The sequence below is a fragment of the Ovis aries genome, chromosome 4 (genome assembly GCF_016772045.2).
Source record: "Ovis aries strain OAR_USU_Benz2616 breed Rambouillet chromosome 4, ARS-UI_Ramb_v3.0, whole genome shotgun sequence".
In the NCBI taxonomy this organism is placed as follows: domain Eukaryota; kingdom Metazoa; phylum Chordata; class Mammalia; order Artiodactyla; family Bovidae; genus Ovis; species Ovis aries.
In genome coordinates, this window is record NC_056057.1 from 41,666,559 (window position 1) to 41,683,651 (window position 17,093).

General features: G+C 37.9%; 1 protein-coding gene across 7 annotated transcripts in view; it reads right to left on the reverse strand.

Annotated features, from left to right (window-relative positions):
- Positions 1 to 1,302: 1,302 nt before the first annotated feature.
- LOC101102230 (platelet glycoprotein 4-like) overlaps positions 1,303 to 17,093 on the reverse strand; it is a 75,317-nt gene continuing 59,526 nt past the window's right edge. For 2 of the 7 annotated variants that reach the window (XM_012176565.5, XM_042248473.1), the window contains 5 exons: positions 15,999 to 16,186; positions 14,723 to 14,841; positions 13,681 to 13,754; positions 6,269 to 6,323; positions 4,525 to 5,429 (listed from right to left, as the gene is read on the reverse strand). In XM_012176565.5, the coding sequence (XP_012031955.1) occupies positions 5,271 to 5,429; positions 6,269 to 6,323; positions 13,681 to 13,754; positions 14,723 to 14,841; positions 15,999 to 16,186 (595 nt within the window). In that variant the 3' untranslated portion in view covers positions 4,525 to 5,270. Of the gene's footprint in view, positions 1,633 to 4,524; positions 5,430 to 6,268; positions 6,324 to 13,680; positions 13,755 to 14,722; positions 14,842 to 15,998; positions 16,187 to 17,093 lie in introns of those variants that run through there. The other 5 variants (XM_012176569.5, XM_060414611.1, XM_042248474.2 and 2 more) reach the window with 4 other exon arrangements.

Here is a 17,093-nt window from a genome sequence, read left to right on the forward strand (position 1 = left end):
ATGAAATGATCCCTTGATATCTCTGATTTTCTCAAAGAGATCTCTAGTACCTTATGATTATGTAGTGAAAGTGACAGATTCAAGGAATTAGATCCTTTAGATGGAGTGCCTGAAGAACTATAGATGAAGGTTCATAACACTGTACAAGAGGTAGTGATCAAAACCATCCCCATGAAAAAGAAGTGCAAAAAGGTAAAATGGCTGTCTGAGAAAGCCTTACAAATAGCCGAGAAAAGAAGAGAAGTGAAAGGCAAAGGAGAAAAGGAAAGATATACCTATCTGAATGCGGAGTTTCAAAAAATAGCAAGGAGAGATAAGAGAGCCTTCCTAAGTGAACACTGCAGTTACTAATACTTTGTCCTATAAACTTCTTTGGGTAAAGCACAGACAGAGTGTAGTCTGTCTTCCCTTTCTGTGGAAAGCTGTTTTAGGGGGAACTCGTGCTCTCTGCCACAAATGAACACCTGCTAAGGAAAGCAGGATTACCTAACAATATGTATTCTAATAAAAAGAAAAGATCCTTCACAGTCTAGAAGTCCTGTTGCTGAAAAAGATGAAACCAAGTATCCTTTTCTTTTCTTCCAACTTGCTTTAAAAATTAACTTAGAATGGGAGTTCCCTGGTGTATAAGAATCCACCTGCCACTGCAGGGGACATGAGTTCGATCCCTGGTCTGGGAAGATTATACATGCCGCAGGGCAACCAAGCCCATGTGCTGCAGCTACTGAGCCCACAAACAGCAGCTGTTGAGACATACACGCCCTAGAGCCCAAGCTAGTGGTGAGCAGGGGCTGCCAGTTGTGACATGTGGGCTGCTTCTTGTGGCTTCTCTTGCTGCAGACAAGCTCCGCAACAAGAGACGCCACCACAAGGAGAAGCTCACACACAATTTTAGCCCCTGCTTACTGCAACTAGAGAAAGCCTATGGGCAGCAGTGAAGACCCAGTGCAGCCAAAAATAAATCAATGAATACATTTTTTTTTAAAGTTCAAGAAATGCATTTTAAAAAGGAAAAGAAAATGAAAAACCTTATAAAAATTAATTTGGGAAAATGTGGTCAAGATTGAATTTAGAAAGAATGTTTCAGAAAGAAATACAAATGTATAAAGAAATAAAAATTCAAATAGATTACTTCAGACAGAATATTAGACTAAATGTTTTGTGATACAACAGGAATGAGGCAAAGCACAGGAATAAGAAAGGGCATCTTTTAATGAATGAAACCAGTCTCTCTGCAGTGACTGTGAAAGCAAGAAATATTACAATAAGTAACCATTAATGCACATTCTACTCATCATACCATTTCATGCAATACTTTTTATTTTCATTTACATCTTTTAACACTAGCACAGGGTTCTTTTTAGTTTTATTCATGTACTTTGCGGCTGTGCTGGGTCTTCATTGCTGTGTGCAGGCTTTCTCTAGCAGTGGTGAGCAGGGGCTACTTGTTGTGACGCATGGGCTTCTCCTTGTGGCTTCTCTCATTGCAGAGCATGGTCTTTAGGTGCATGGGCGTCAGTAACTGTAGCACTTGGGCTTAGCTGTCTTGCTGTATGTGGAATCTTCCTGGACCAGAGTTCAAACCTGGGTCCCCACAGCATTCTGAAATTGCCAAGCATAAGTTGTATGCAGCTGAGGGAAAAGATCAAAATGTACTCAGTTTTCCACAAGTGCTAATGAACATGGAAAATGACAAAATCCTTTTACATACCCATTTACATAACTATTGACAAAAATATAAGCATATATTGTTAAGGAGAGCATGATTATGAACAATTCAATAAAGAAAGAAACTGAAGTAATGTATAATAAATGGTTCAGAGGCCAAGCATTTGGTTACCATTCTTAAATGCTTTTCAAAATAGTTGATCCTCATGAAATGCAATGTACCAACAGTCTTGGGGTCTGTGTTGTTGCAGGGACACCGATAAGGGTAATGACATTTCCTCTTTGAGGAAGACAAGTGTTCAAGATCCAGGATTTGTTTAGGTTGTCCAGTCCTCTTCCATATTTACCACCAGGGAACCAATTAGTAAATCAATACCCAATAAAAATAAGTGTATCATGAATAAGTGAGGTCTGTAGAAATTTAATTCAATTGTGTGTGTATGTTGAATTTTAAAAGGTATGTTGAATTTTAAAACCTATTTTTGTTCAAAGTGTGGATGGTATCTTAGTGATCCTTTAGCAATGTGCTTATGCTCAGTGGAAAACAAAAACAAAACAAAAAATGCCACGAGTTCTTCAACTAGAAGATAAGGTGTGCTTGCAAAGATAAAGCATATCAAATCTTCATTTTGTTGGTCGATATTAAGAATGGTCCTAATGTAGCCGATGCATGAATGTGAAGACTCATTTGCTCCCTGGAAAGAAGAAAGGTAAGTACTTAGTACTTATCAGAAAGTTGTGGAAAAAATAGGTAATTCTGACCTTCTTTATACTGAAGATGTCTTATTTTCTAGTAATTAGCCCAGCTTCTCAAGCTGGAGAGAAAAATTCTCTGATGCACTTCATGGATAAGGCAGTTATTCTCCCATTCCAGGGAACGTGGAAGCCTCCTTTCCAGATCTCAAGAGCTGCATGCAGTCAGATGAGGAGGGTCACTCATTAAATCTCCTCTGCATGAGCATTTCCACTCCTTGCTGTCCCTTCAGACCATCCTCCATTTAGTGGTGTATGTACTGTTACTTTAAAAAAGACTATTGGTTTATTCTCTCTGTGAATAAAACCATACCTTAGGTCTACCATCTTTGCTTTATTCCCTCCTGTACATCCATCTTCTTATGTTTCAATTGTTTATAAGTCTGCCCACAGGCATAATTATTAAATATTCAACATGAGGCCTGTTTAAGGAAATCTATATCTATGAATCTTCCAAATCTATTAAATCAAGTAATCTGCAGAGAACAGTGTTCTCTGTTTGTAAAGAAAAAAAAAATTGTGTAAAGAGCAGTAGCTTTCCACTGCAACAATCAGATGTTTAAGAAAAATCAATATACTTGGTGACAGTGACAATTAGAGAGTTCTCCATCTTTCACCTCAATTTAGCCACATAGAGACCCAAGATACTGGATATTCAGGGTTCATTAAGCATTGATGAAATATATCATGTAACAGTTCCAGGGAAGAATTCAGAAGAATTTACAACTATTACACTTCATTTTTAAAAGCATATTTCCCACTAGAACAAGTTTTGTTGTAATATGGCTTTTAACTGGGTAATCTTTTCTGTCTATTGTATAAATGGTCATGTGTATTACTTTGTTTAATCATAACTTATTTGTTACTTGACTAATGACAGGTCTTAAAGGTGATACAATATTTCCTTCATTACAGTGTGAATATATTAGATTAGCATTTTGAATATTCTGTTCAGATGGATTGTAGGCAGAAGTATTCAATCTTTTTAGTGAATAAATATAGGCAGAAAGCATCAGAACAAAAGATTGAGTGGTCTTCCAAGGCCCAAGTTCACATTCTTACATACAGAAAATACTGTTGCATGTCCTGTTTCACTGTTTTAATAATTCAGTTTGACTGATGTCACATTTAAAAAATGAACAGATTTGCACTGTTAAAATTTTCTATAATATCTCAAAAAGATAGATAGAATGAATGCTGGTGAATCCCTGGCTACTGGAAATACAAAATTTTCTTCGAGATTAGTTGTGATAATTCATGTAAAATAGTTATCATAATTTTGGTGCATAATAGAAGGTCAGTCATCATCAGTGGCAGCTCCAGAACTTCTGTATAAGACAGCATACAGTCAACAATCTGAAAGGAGAGTAAGAAGACTTGTTTTGAAGTTGTAATTTTTCATAGCAAGTATATTGCTTTTATTTTGATTGTATATATTTTTTTGATTTTCCTGGGAAGAAGCGTGGATGGAACCTAATGTAAGTGGAAAATCCTCCCTGCACTCTACCAGGCCACACTGATGCCACATATGATTATTAAAGGCTTCATTTAGGGAAAATTGAGTCAGGTGTTCCTCTATTTACAAGGGGGCATAGGCACTAATAACTAAAACACAGAGACCTGAGCCACGTCTTCAATTTTGCTTAAACTCCTACTGTCCACATGTACCTGATTTTTCCTGTAAACTCTGGCTTTACTGTATTGACTTGTTTTTCTTCTATTTTTTTATACTATTGTATTAAATTTTGGTTCATGAATTGTAATAATTCATCAAGGCTTCAACATTAAACATGTAGGGTACACACTGTGATTTTGTACTGTGATTGTAGCATGTTTTATGCTGTAATCCTTTATATTAATGTTATCTTCATCTTAAAATAGCATATTTATCCTGTTTTCTTACTATCATTTATTGAGTTTCTATTTCTCCTTAATTCCTAGCTTATTTAATAAACCTTTCTAGTTTCTTTTCTCTTGTAAATTTCAGTCTCCCCAAATATCTACCATTTTCATTTATATATAAACTTTCCTAGTCTGTATTAATTATTTATGATTTTAAAGTAATTAGCTAGAAATAATCAAGAAATGAAAAGTTAGAACACATTTAGCTTTTGTGCAACATTTTAATTTTTCAAAAGTGGTGATTTCATACTTTAGCCTATTCCTTTCAGAAGAAAGATGTAATGTAGCCATCTGGTTGGTATTACTGGGGCTTATTATTCATTCAGCCTTCATTTATGTTTTAGTTTACATTCAGTTCAGTTCAGTTGTGTCCAACTCTTTTCGACCCCATGAATTGCAGCCAGCACGCCAGGCCTCCCTGTCCATCACCAGCTCCAAGAGTTCACCCTAACTCATGTGCATCGAGTCGGTGATGCCATCCAGCCATCTCATCCTCTGTCGTCCCCTTCTCCTCCTGCCCCTAATCCCTCCCAGCATCAGGGTCTTTTCCAATGAGTCAAATCTTCACATGACGTGGCCAAGGCACTGGAGTTTCAGCTTTAGCATCAGTCCTTCCAAAGAACATCCAGGACTGATCTCCTTTAGAATGGACTGGTTGGATCTCCTTGCAGTCCAAGGGACTCTCAAGAGTCTTCTCCAGCAGCACAGTTCAAAAGCATCAATTCTTTGGCACTCAGCTTTCTTCACAGTCCAACTCTCACATTCATACATGACCACTGGAAAAACATCTCAAAACTTCAAAGATAAATTAAAAACAATTGTTGACTAGACAGATCTAGGAATATTTGTAGCCTAATTTATAACCTCTTTTTGATAAAATGAAAACAAGTAATATATAAACTAATGTTATAGAAGCTGTATATAATTTTTATTATATACTTACTTATTTAACACCCCACTTGGCATGCACAGTATGAAATCATAAAAGCAACAAACATCACTGTACCAATACTCCGTAAGATTATTTGTACCAGGCGAAGGAGGTTTATTTTTCCAGTTACTTGATCTATGAACATTGCTTCCTTCTCATCAGCAATGGTGGCAGTCTGTAATAAAGTTAATAGTGTTTTGGGGGTAGTTTAGTGAAGCAAAATACTCAAAACCTTCAATTTATGTATCAGTTTTTTTTTTTTCAAAACACTGCATAAATTTTAGTTACTTTTTTCTGTAAAACAAGCTAATGGAAGTCTCTTTGCATGTCAAAGAAGGTAATAAATGCCCAGGTGGAATATTTAGAGAAATACAATCATTTCCCTTTAAACATGTTATATAGCATTCTTCAATACACTGACTTCTTGTTCAATATACTGGTCTTACAGAAATATTTTCCAGTTTCCCAACGAATGTTTTTAGTGACACAGGGAAATATCAGGGTCAGCAGTTTTCTTTCTCTAAAGGCTTATAAAATGCATTTCCTATTTCTGTGGCTAATCCATTCCATGATTTTTACACTAAAAATATCTTGGCAGGAGATAAACTGCCTACAGTTACTATAATCTCATCTTTATAAACTTGGTTGGTTTTTATTAACACTACAATATTCACACTGAGTTATTTGGAATGTCATTTTTGCATGACCCTTCCCCATGACAGGCACTATGACAAGAGATAGTGTTTAATAGAGGCATTACGGAAATAATCTTAAATGATAGGAAGTACTTTCTAAAATAAAAACACTGAAATCTAACATAATCCTGATATTTCTGCATGGCTTGCTTCTCTCACAATAATTAATTATATAATTAATATATATAATTAATAAAGTATAAACTTGCCCACATGAGTAATGGAAACTCATACAACTTCAAATACTATGCACACTTACTCAATTTTCAATCATCCAAGGTTTTTTCTATTTTAGTGACTAATAGATAAAAATACTAACCTCATTAAGCCAAAGAATAGGCACCAAATAGTTCTGCTTTAGGTGCTTTAATGCTCTGTAATATACATTGAAAATAAGTATAAAATATTAAATAATTATGGAAATAATTATATATTATACATGTATAACAGAAATGTTAGTAATTATCTCTATACATGAATGTTCAAAAGCTAGTTGCTGTTGTGTCTTGGTTAAATTCCTTGATTTTTGTTCCATGTGATGAATAATTTACATTTTTATGTCTGTTTCTGAGTTTTATAATCACTGTTATGAATCTTTCTAATATATATTTCTAATTAGATTCACTTTTGCTAATCATTTATTTTCTCTTTCAACAAGTGATGCCCAGGAAACTGAGAGAGTCAATTCCTAGGCAGGTTGCTAAGAAGTCCGGGGTCCCCAAGGAGAGAGGGGTCTGGAATTCTCAAGGAGGAAGAAAGGACAAACTTTTTTATCCTCTGTATTCCTTAGGATTATATAACAATAATGTAACCTGCTTGAGGACAGTTTCTGGAAAAACAAACGTTCTGGCTAATCCTGTTATCATAAAATGTAAATTATGGGAGCGGGTCTAGTAAGGTCTTTACAACCTCCAGACATTGTTTTGATTCACTGTAATAACTGATTAAAAGTATATAACTCCACTGCTAACACTAGTGATGGGGTACTCTTTCTACCCTCTTCTGATGTCTGTGTCAGAAGCTTTCTCTACCTCTTTTATACTTTGAAAAAAACTTTATTACACAAAAGTTCTGAGCAATTAAGCCTCATCTCTGGCCCTGGATTGAATTCTTCTCCTCCAGAGGCCGAGAATCCCCAGTCTCTTTTGTGGTTTGGCAACAACCCTTCAAACCTAAACTTTGAATTCTGGAAACTACTGTCATAGAAATATTTGGCCAGCTAGTGGAATGAGCAATACCACCATAAACTCATTCCAAAATGTGTGTAAATACCATTTCAATACAAACTAGATACAATTCTAAATTGCAAATGAAAGTTATTAGCATTTAACAATTTAATTAATTAAGCAAAAGAAGTTGAAATTTTATTTTATATATGTTTTTTCATCATATTGGATTATTACTGCATGAGTTTATTCAAGAAAACTAAGAAGTGGCAAGAATACACAGAACTATACAAAAAAGATCTTCACACCCCAGATAATCGTGATGGTATGATCACTCACCTAGAGGCAGACATCCTGGAATGTGAAATCAAGTAGGCCTTAAGAAGCATCACTATGAACAAAGCTAGTGGAGGTGATGGAATTCCAGTTGAGCTATTTCAAGTCCTAAAAGATGATGCTGTGAAAGTGCTGCACTCAATATACCAGCAAATTGGGAAACTCAGCAGTGGCCACAGGACTGGAAAAGGTTAGTTTTCGTTCCAATACCAAAGAAAGGCAATGCCAAAGAATGCTCAAACTACTGCACAATTGCACTCATCTCACATGCTAGTAAAGTAATGCTTAAAATTCTCCAAGCCAGGCTCCAGCAATACATGAACTGTGAACTTCCAGATGTTCAAGCTGGTTTTAGAAAAGGCAGAGGAACCAGAGACCAAATTGCCAGCATCCTTTGGATCATCAAAAATGCAAGAAAGTTCCAGAAAAATTTCTGCATTATTGACTAAACCAAAGCCTTTGACTGTGTTGACACAATAAACTGTGGAAAATTCTGAAAGAGATGGGAATACCAGACCACCTGACCTGCCTCCTGAGAAACCTTGTATGCAGGTCAAGAAGCAACAGTTAGAACTGGACGTGGAACGACAGACTGGCTCCAAACTGGAAAAGGAGTACGTCAAGGCTGTATATTGTCACCCTGCTTATTTAACTTCTATGCAGAGTACATCATGAGAAACACTGGGCTAGAGGAAGAACAAGCTGGAATCAAGAGTGCTAAGTGAAATATCCATAACCCCAATATGCAGATGACACTCTTATGGCAGAAAGCAAAGAAGAACTAAAGAGCCTCTTAATGAAAGTGAAAGAGGAGAGTGAAAGTTGGCTTAAAGCTCAACATTCAGAAAACTAATATCATAGCATCTGGTCCTATCACTTCATGGCAAATTGATGGTTGAACTGTGGAAATAGTGACAGACTTTATTTTTTTAGGTTCCAAAATCCCTGCAGATGGTGATTGCAGCCATGAGATTAAAAGACACTTGCTCCTTGGAAGAAAAGTTATGATCAACCTAGACAGCATATTAAAAAGCAGAGACATTACTTTGCCAACAAAGGTCCATCTAATCAAAGCTATGGTTTTTCCAGTAGTCATGTATAGATGTGAGAATAGGACTATAAAGAAAGTTGAGTGCCAAAGAATTTATCCTTTTGAACTGTGGTGTTGGAGAAGACTGTGGTGTTGAGAGTCCCTTGGACTGCAAGGAGTTCAAACCAGTCCATCCTCAAGGAAATCAGTCCTGAATATTAATTGGAAGGACTGATTCTGAAGCTGAAACTCCAATACTTTTGCAACCTGATGCGAAGAACTGACTCATTTGAAAAATCCCTGATGGTGGGAAAGATTGAAGGTAGGAGAAGGGGAAGACAGAGGATGAGTAGGCTGGATGGCATCACTGACTCAATGGACATGAGTTTGATTGAACTCCGGGAGTTGGTGATGAACAGCGAGGCCTGGTGGGCTGTAGTCCATGGAGTTTCAAAGAGTCAGACACGACTGAGCAACTGAACTGAACTGAACTGATGGTAACAAAGAATACATTAATCCACAGCTTAGAGTTTCTTCAGTCAGAAATTCTTGGACATAGGCCTTCAAATCATTTAATGGTCATAGTTTTCTTTAGTAGCCTGTTTTGACATTCCTAAAGGGGCAGATATTCTAAATTTATGTAGAAATTAGAAAAGAATTTTATCTCTAAATCTTTAAGAGTATCAGTAATAAAGCTGGTAGCAAGAGTTGAGATGCAAACCTCTTAGGTGCCAACATGGAAGGATATAACCATGCTGATACACTTAGTGTGGGCGGCTGTGATAGGCGCATTTAGCATGGCCGAGAGGAGCTACCCCAGTCTGAGGTCAGAGTCAGAAGCCAGGAGGACCCCAAGCCTGAGGGGCGGTGGCCAAGAGGAGTTACCCCATGTCCGAGGTCAGGGGCAGCAGCTGAGAGTGCCAGCCTGCGACGGCGCAGGAATGGCAGAGAGGAGCTACCCCAGTCCGAGGTCAGGGGCAGCAGCCAAGAGGAGCTACCCCACGCCCGAGGCCAGGGGCGGCGGCCAGGAGGAGCAACCCCACCTCCAAGGAGCAGTGGCTGCGCAGGCAGAGGGCCTAGAGGAGCTATTCCACGTTCAAGGTCAGGAGGGGCGGTGGTAAGGAGATACCCCTCCTCCAAGGTAAGGAGCACTGGCTGTGCTTTGCTGGATCAGCCATGAAGAGATACCCTACATCCAAGGTAAGGCAAACCCAAGTAAGACGGTAGGTGTTGCAAGAGGGCATCAGAGGACAGACACACTGAAACCATACTCACAGAAAACTAGTCAATCTAATCACACTAGACCACAGCCTTGTCTAACTCAAAAAACTAAGCCATGCCCATGGGGCCACCCAAGAAGGGCGGGTCATGGTGGAGAGGTCTGACAGAATGTGGTCCACTGGAGAAGGGAATGGCAAACCACTTCAGTATTCTTGCCTTGAGAACCCCATGAACAGTATGAAAAGGCAAAATATTAGGATACTGAAAGAGGAACTCCCCAGGTGAGTAAGTGCCCAATATGCTACTAGAGATCAATGGAGAAATAACTCCAGAAAGAATGAAGAGACAGAGCCAAAGCAAAAACAATACCCAGTTGTGGATGTGACTGGTGATAGAAGCAAGATCTGATGCTGTAAAGAGCAATATTGTATAGGAACCTGGAATGTCAGGTCCATGAATCAAGGCAAATTGGAAATGGTCAAACAGGAGATGGCAAGAGTGAACGTCGACATTCTAGGAATCAGCGAACTAAAATGGACTGGAATGGGTGAATTTAAATCAGAAGACCATTATATCTACTACTGTGGGCAGGAATCCCTTAGAAGAAATGGAGTAGCCATCATGGTCAACAAAAGAATCCGAAATGCAGTACTTCGATGCAATCTCAAACACGACAGAATGATCTCTGTTCGTTTCCAAGGCAAACCATTCAATATCACAGTAATCCAAGTCTATGCCCCGACCAGTAATGCTGAAGAAGCTGAAGTTCTACAGTTGTATGAAGACCTACAAGGCCTTCTTGAACTAACACCCAAAAAAGATGCCCTTTTCATTATAGGGGACTGGAATGCAAAGGTAGGAAGTCAAGAAACACCTGGAGTAACAGGCAAATATGGCCTTGGAATGCAGAATGAAGCAGTGCAAAGGCTAATAGAGTTTTGCGAAGAGAATGCACTGGTCATAGCAAACACCCTCTTCCAACAACACAAGAGAAGACGCTACACATGGACATCACCAGATGGTCAACACCGAAATCAGATTGATTATGTTCTTTGCAGAAACTCTATACAGTCAACGAATCAAGCCCAGGAGCTGACTGTGGCTCAGATCATAAACTCCTTATTGCCATATTCAGACTTAAATTGAAGAAAGTAGGGAAAACCACTAGACCATTCAGGTATGACCTAAATCAAATCCCTTATGATTATACAGTGGAAGTGAGAAATAGATTTAAGGGCCCAGATCTGATAGATAGAGTGCCTCATGAACTATGGACGGAGGTTCCTGACATAGTACGGGAGACAGGGATCAAGACCATCCCCATGGAAAAGAAATGCAAAAAAGCAAAATGGCTGTCTGGCTAGGCCCTACAAATAGCTGTGAAAAGAAGAGACACGAAAAGCAAAGGAGAAAAGGAAAGATACAAGCATCTGAATGCAGAGTTCCAAAGAATAGCAAGGAGAGATAAGAAAGCCTTACTCAGTGATCAGTGCAAAGAAATAGAGGAAAAGAACAGAATGGGAAAGACTAGAGATCTCTTCAAGAAAATTAGAGATACCAAGGGAACATTTCATGCAAAGATGGGCTCGATAAAGGACAGAAATGGTCTGGACCTAACAGAAGCAGAAGATATTAAGAAGAGGTGGCAAGAATACACAGAAGAACTGTACAAAAGACATCTTCATGACCCAGATAATCACGATGGTGTGATCACTCATCTAGAGCCAGACATCCTGGAATGTGAAGTCAAGTGGGCCTTAGCAAGCACCACTATGAACAAAGCTAGTGGAGGTGATAGAATTCCAGTTGAGCTGTTTCATATCCTGAAAGATGATGCTGTGAAAGTGCTGCACTCAATATGCCAGCAAATTTGGAAAACTCAGCAGTGGCCACAGAGCTGGAGAAGGTCAGTTTTCATTCCAATCCCAAAGAAAGGCAATACCAAAGAATGCTCAAACTACTGCACAATTGCACTCATCTCACACGCTAGTAAAGTAATGCTAAAATGTCTCCAAGTCAGGCTTCAGCAATACGTGAACCATGAATTTCCTGATGTTCAAGCTGGTTTTAGAAAAGGCAGAGGAACCAGAGATCAAATTGCCAACATCTGCTGGATCATGGAAAAAGCAAGAGAGTTCCAGAAAAACATTAATTCTGCTTTATTGTCTATGACGTAGCTGTTGACATGTGGCTACAATAAACTGTGGAAAATTTTGAAAGAGATGGGAATACCAGACCACCTGACCTGCCTCTTGAGAAATCTGTATGCAGGTCAGGAAGCAACAGTTAGAACTGGACATAGAACAACAGACTGGTTCCAAATAGGAAAGGAGTACGTAAAGGCTGTACATTGTCACCCTGGTTATTTAACTTCTATGCAGAGTACATCATGAAAAACACGGGGCTGGAAGAAGCACAAGCTGGAATCAAGATTGCCGGGAGAAATATCAAGTACCTCAGATATGCAGATGACACCACCCTTATGGCAGAAAGTGAAGAGGAGCTAAAAGGCCTCTTGATGAAAGTGAAAGAGGAGAGTGAAAAAGTTGGCTTAAAGCTCTACATTCAGGAAACGAAGATCATGGCATCCGATCCCATCACTTCATGGGAAATAGATGGGAAACAGTGGAAACAGTGTCAGACTTTATTTTTGGGGGCTCCAAAATCACTGCAGATGGTGATTGCAGCCATGAAATTAAAAGACGCTTACTCCTTGGAAGGAAATTTATGACCAACCTAGATAGCATATTGAAAAGCAGAGACATTACTTCGCCAACAAACATCCATCTAGTCAAGGTCTGGTTTTACCTGTGGTCATGTATGGATGTGAGAGTTGGACTGTGAAGAAAGCTGAGCACTGAAAAATTGATGCTTTTGAACTGTGGTGTTGGAAAATACTCTTGAGAGTCCCTTGGACTGCAAGGAGATACAAGCAGTCCATTCTGAAGGAGATCAGCCCTGGGATTTCTTTGGAAGGAATGATGCTAAAGCTGAAACTCCAGTACTTTGGCCACCTCATGCGAAGAGTTGACTCATTGGAAAAACTCTGATGCTGGGAGGGATTGGAGGCAGGAGGAGAAGGGGATGACTGAGGATGAGATGGCTGGATGGCATCACTGATTCGATGAACATGAGTCTGAGTGAACTCCGGGGGTAGGTGATGGACAGAGAGGCCTGGCCTTTTGCAATTCATGGGGTCGCAAAGAGTTGGACACCACTGAGCAACTGAACTGAACTGATACAATTTTTCATATCTCCTTTTATATTTTTTTCTGTGCATATATATTTTCCTCATACCAATTTGTTTATGCAGGCCATTCACTGCCTGTCTTCCTAGTCCAGCTACCTAAATTTCAGTAGACCTTCTTTTGTTTCTATTTACCAACATTTTGTTTTATAGAGGTTCAGGTAGAGTTTCACTTTCATGACTCCTATTATTATCTGTGTTTGGTCAATTCCTTGGGCTAATTAACTCTGATCATCTATATTACTTTAAAAAACAGATTTTTTTTTTACATTGGAGTATAATTGCTTTACAGTGTTGTGTTAATTTCTTCTGTACAACAGCATGAATCAGTTGTAAGTATACATAAACCCCCTCCATCTTCAGCCTGCCTGCCACCCCTCTACATCATCACAAAGCACTGAGCGAACTCCCTGTGTGATACAGCAGCTTCCCACTACCTGTTTCACACATGGTCGTGTGTTTACGTCAGGGCTGCTCTCTCAATCCATTCTACCCTCTCCTTCCCTCGCTGTGTCCACACATCCATTCTTACATCCTCATCTCTACTCCAGCCCTGCCAATAGGTTCATTGGTGTCCCTTTTCTAGATTGCATATATATGTGTTAATGTATGATATTTTTCTGACTTAGAGTACTTGAATTTTATATTCTTTCCCCTTCTTTTCATAGATAGATTCTCATTCTTACAAGAAAATACTAAAAATCATAATGAAACTTGTTCAAGAGACTCACTCAATTCTTCTTGCTGGTTTAACCAATATATTGATCTGCAGCCGTTTTGCAAACTGTAGAGTGAATCCAGTTACCTAAAGACAGAACAAACTAACTTAATTATCCACTTCCTTAAAAAAAAGTATTTTATAAATCCAAAATTTATTTTTACCGAAGGTGAAACTCTACTACTTGAAATCTATTAAATAATAATTGGACATATTGCATCAGGCACACATAATTCTCCGTAGTTAAATTTTGTGTGTACACGAATGGGTGTATACAGATGTATATGCCCATGCATATACAGGCACACAAAATTCCTTTGCCCATACTAATGCCTAGGCTTTATTTAAATTTATGATATTTATTTGAACTGGTTTTGAGGAATTCACACCAATAGTACTGAAACCCAGAACTCATATACCTTCAACAAATCCTGAACTTTGCACAATTAAGTATACATCAGTCAGAACCCATATATCAGGCGTATAATTATAATACTACTTATTATTCTTTAAACTGAATTGCGACTCCTAAAATTCTGGCATATCATTTAAACTTTGAAAAGGAGAATATTAAATGAAAAGTTGAAAATTGTTACTCTATAGGAAATGTAATAGATTTTTCCCTACACTGAGTATAATGAATCTTACCTCAAATGCATATATATCTGTAAAATCTTTTAATTGCTTGTAATCTACAGTGTTCCTTCATGTGAGCAGTACTTGCGGTTAAGTTATAAAATGAGCATAAAATCGTACTCTATACCAAATTGTTTTAAGTAGAATCATTTCTGTCATTGCTTTCTCTGACCTATGAACAATTAAAAAAGTCTATAAAATTCCACATGCTAAAAAAACTAAAACAGAATTACTTCATCTCATAAGCAACAACAGGAAAATAAATGTAATTTTCCTTGATATAAAAGTAAGTAATTTATCAAGATTGTGATGCAATAAATATAACCAATAAATGTGATTGAGAAAATGGAGATAATTTAATTCTTCTTTCGTTAAAAAAATAATGTTAAACCAAACAGGTCAATAATGTAGTTGCTTACAGGTTCAACATCTAAGTATGTGCTATGTTCTTCTTCATTTGGACTTAAGCCTTCAACAGGTTCTGCAATTTCTGGACTTGCATGTAGAAAATGAGGAAGTGAAATGTACACAGGTTTTCCTGCAAGCAAGTTTTAAAAGACAAATGATATAAATACTTTTCCTTATTATACATCCCTCTCAGAAAATATTTCCTTGAAGATAAAGCTTTTTAAGTTAAAAATGAAATACAAAGTTTGCTTTGACTACTAATTGGATGGTGAGGGTTAGAGATGATTATAGCATCTAATCACTTTTGAACAATAACAAAAAAGAAATGTAACCAGTCATCCCTTAGGTGTTTATTTCCTATAAGTAAGGCTTAGCTGGCCTTCCCTGGTAGCTCAGTGGTAAAGAATCCGCCGGCCAATACAGGAGATGCAGGTTTGATCGCTGGGTCAGGAAGATCCCCTGGAGGAGGAAATGGCAACCACTCCATTTTCTTGACTGGGAAATTCCATGAAAAGAGGAGTCTGGCAGGCTACAGTCCATGAGGTCGAAAAGAGTCAGATAGGACTTAGCAACTAAGCAACAATGGCAAAGCTTAGCTGCTGAACACAAAGTTACAACCATATACCTACATGTTTCAGGTAGTAATATGTCTATGGACTGATAATTTTTAAAAGAGATTCTTCTTTCTTTCTTCACACCTACACCGATATGAAATAGGTGAGCAAAATATGATAAACTCCAAATTTTGAGTCAATTCTTGTTTTGGAGACTTCCTGAAATACACTTATTTTTATTTACCATTTTCTAGGATAGAAAAGTTAGAAAAATGTTAGATAAGTTGGGATGTTTAAAGTATTCTGGTAACTAATTTTAGCCTAAATCTAAAAAGAGCACAGAGATTCTGCACAGCACAGGACACCATCAAAAATGAAAAGGCCACCTATGGGTGGGAAAAATATTTTCAGAACTTGTATCCCATAAGTAAGTAACATCCAAAATATACAAGGAATTCACACAACTCAAAAAAATAATCAGTTAAAAAATGAGCAAAGAACCTTAAAATTTATTTTCCAAAGTAGCACAGAAAAATATCAGGGTGGTTTTACCTAATAACAACTAAATTTTGCAACAGTGAAAATCAGAACAAAAACAGCCTACCACCTTCTGCCATTGTTGCTTTCTCACTTTAAATTTCTTGTGGAAAACAAACCTGGCTTAAGTTTACCTGGTTTAAAGAATAATGCAAATTATGCCATGGATTGTGACATTAAGAACCTGTAAACTCACCTTCTTTGCATTTGCTAATGTCTAGCACACCATATAAGGTACAATTTTTTGAGAGAAGTTTTTCTGTGCAGAAACAGTGGTTGTCTGGATTTTGAAGTGGAGATGCAAAAATCCTGGATGGAAGAACAAATCTATACACAGGGATTCCTTTTAGATTAATTTCGGCTCCAAACACAGCATAAAATGACCTAAACACAGACACAAAAGAGGTTCATTCTGGGAAACCGAACTTCGTTCTGGAGATCCATTTTCTCCTATTTTTAAATTTACATTATTGCATTAACTTAGGAAAATTATGTAATCTTCTTAGAATTCCTGTTTAATTCTTAGGAAAAAAATATTGAGAGATTTTAAAGTATGCCAGAACTCAGTACTTGGATATGAGCTATCCTTACCTTTGTTTTCAAAAGCTTCTGAGATTAATTTTTGTTTGTGAACTGCAATAGAGTATTTATCCCTTGAGATGGGAATGGCAACCACTCTAGTTTTGTTGCCTGGAGAATCACACAGATAGTGGAGCCTGGTGGGCCACAGTTACAGTCCACAGAGTCGCAAACAGTTGGACATGACTGAGCGGCTAACCACATAGAGTATACAGCAGACATTTCTCATGGTTCATTTCTTCTGTGGATTAATTATTGATGACTCTCAAATCCTTAATTTGTGCCCAGTTTCAATGAGATAAAAATAAAGTTTCAATGTCCCAAAACTTAATCATGGAGAGAAGTTCTGCTTGAGTGTGTGCATGCTGGTGTTTAATATCTGCCTTCTACACTCCTATCATTTACAGCTATCCACCATAAACTTGGCAATGCACTCAATCCCACTATATACTTTTTTTTTTGATACCCAGATGACCTTATCTCAAACTACCGCACAATTGCACTCATCTCACATGCTAGTAAAGTAATGCTCAAAATTCTCCAAGCCAGGCTTCAGCAATACATGAACCGTGAACTTCCTGATGTTCAAGCTGGTTTTAGAAAAGGCAGAGGAACCAGAGATCAAATTGCCAACATCTACTGGATCATGGAAAAAGCAAGAGAGTTCCAGAAAAACATCTATTTCTGCTTTATTGACTATGCCAAAGCCTTT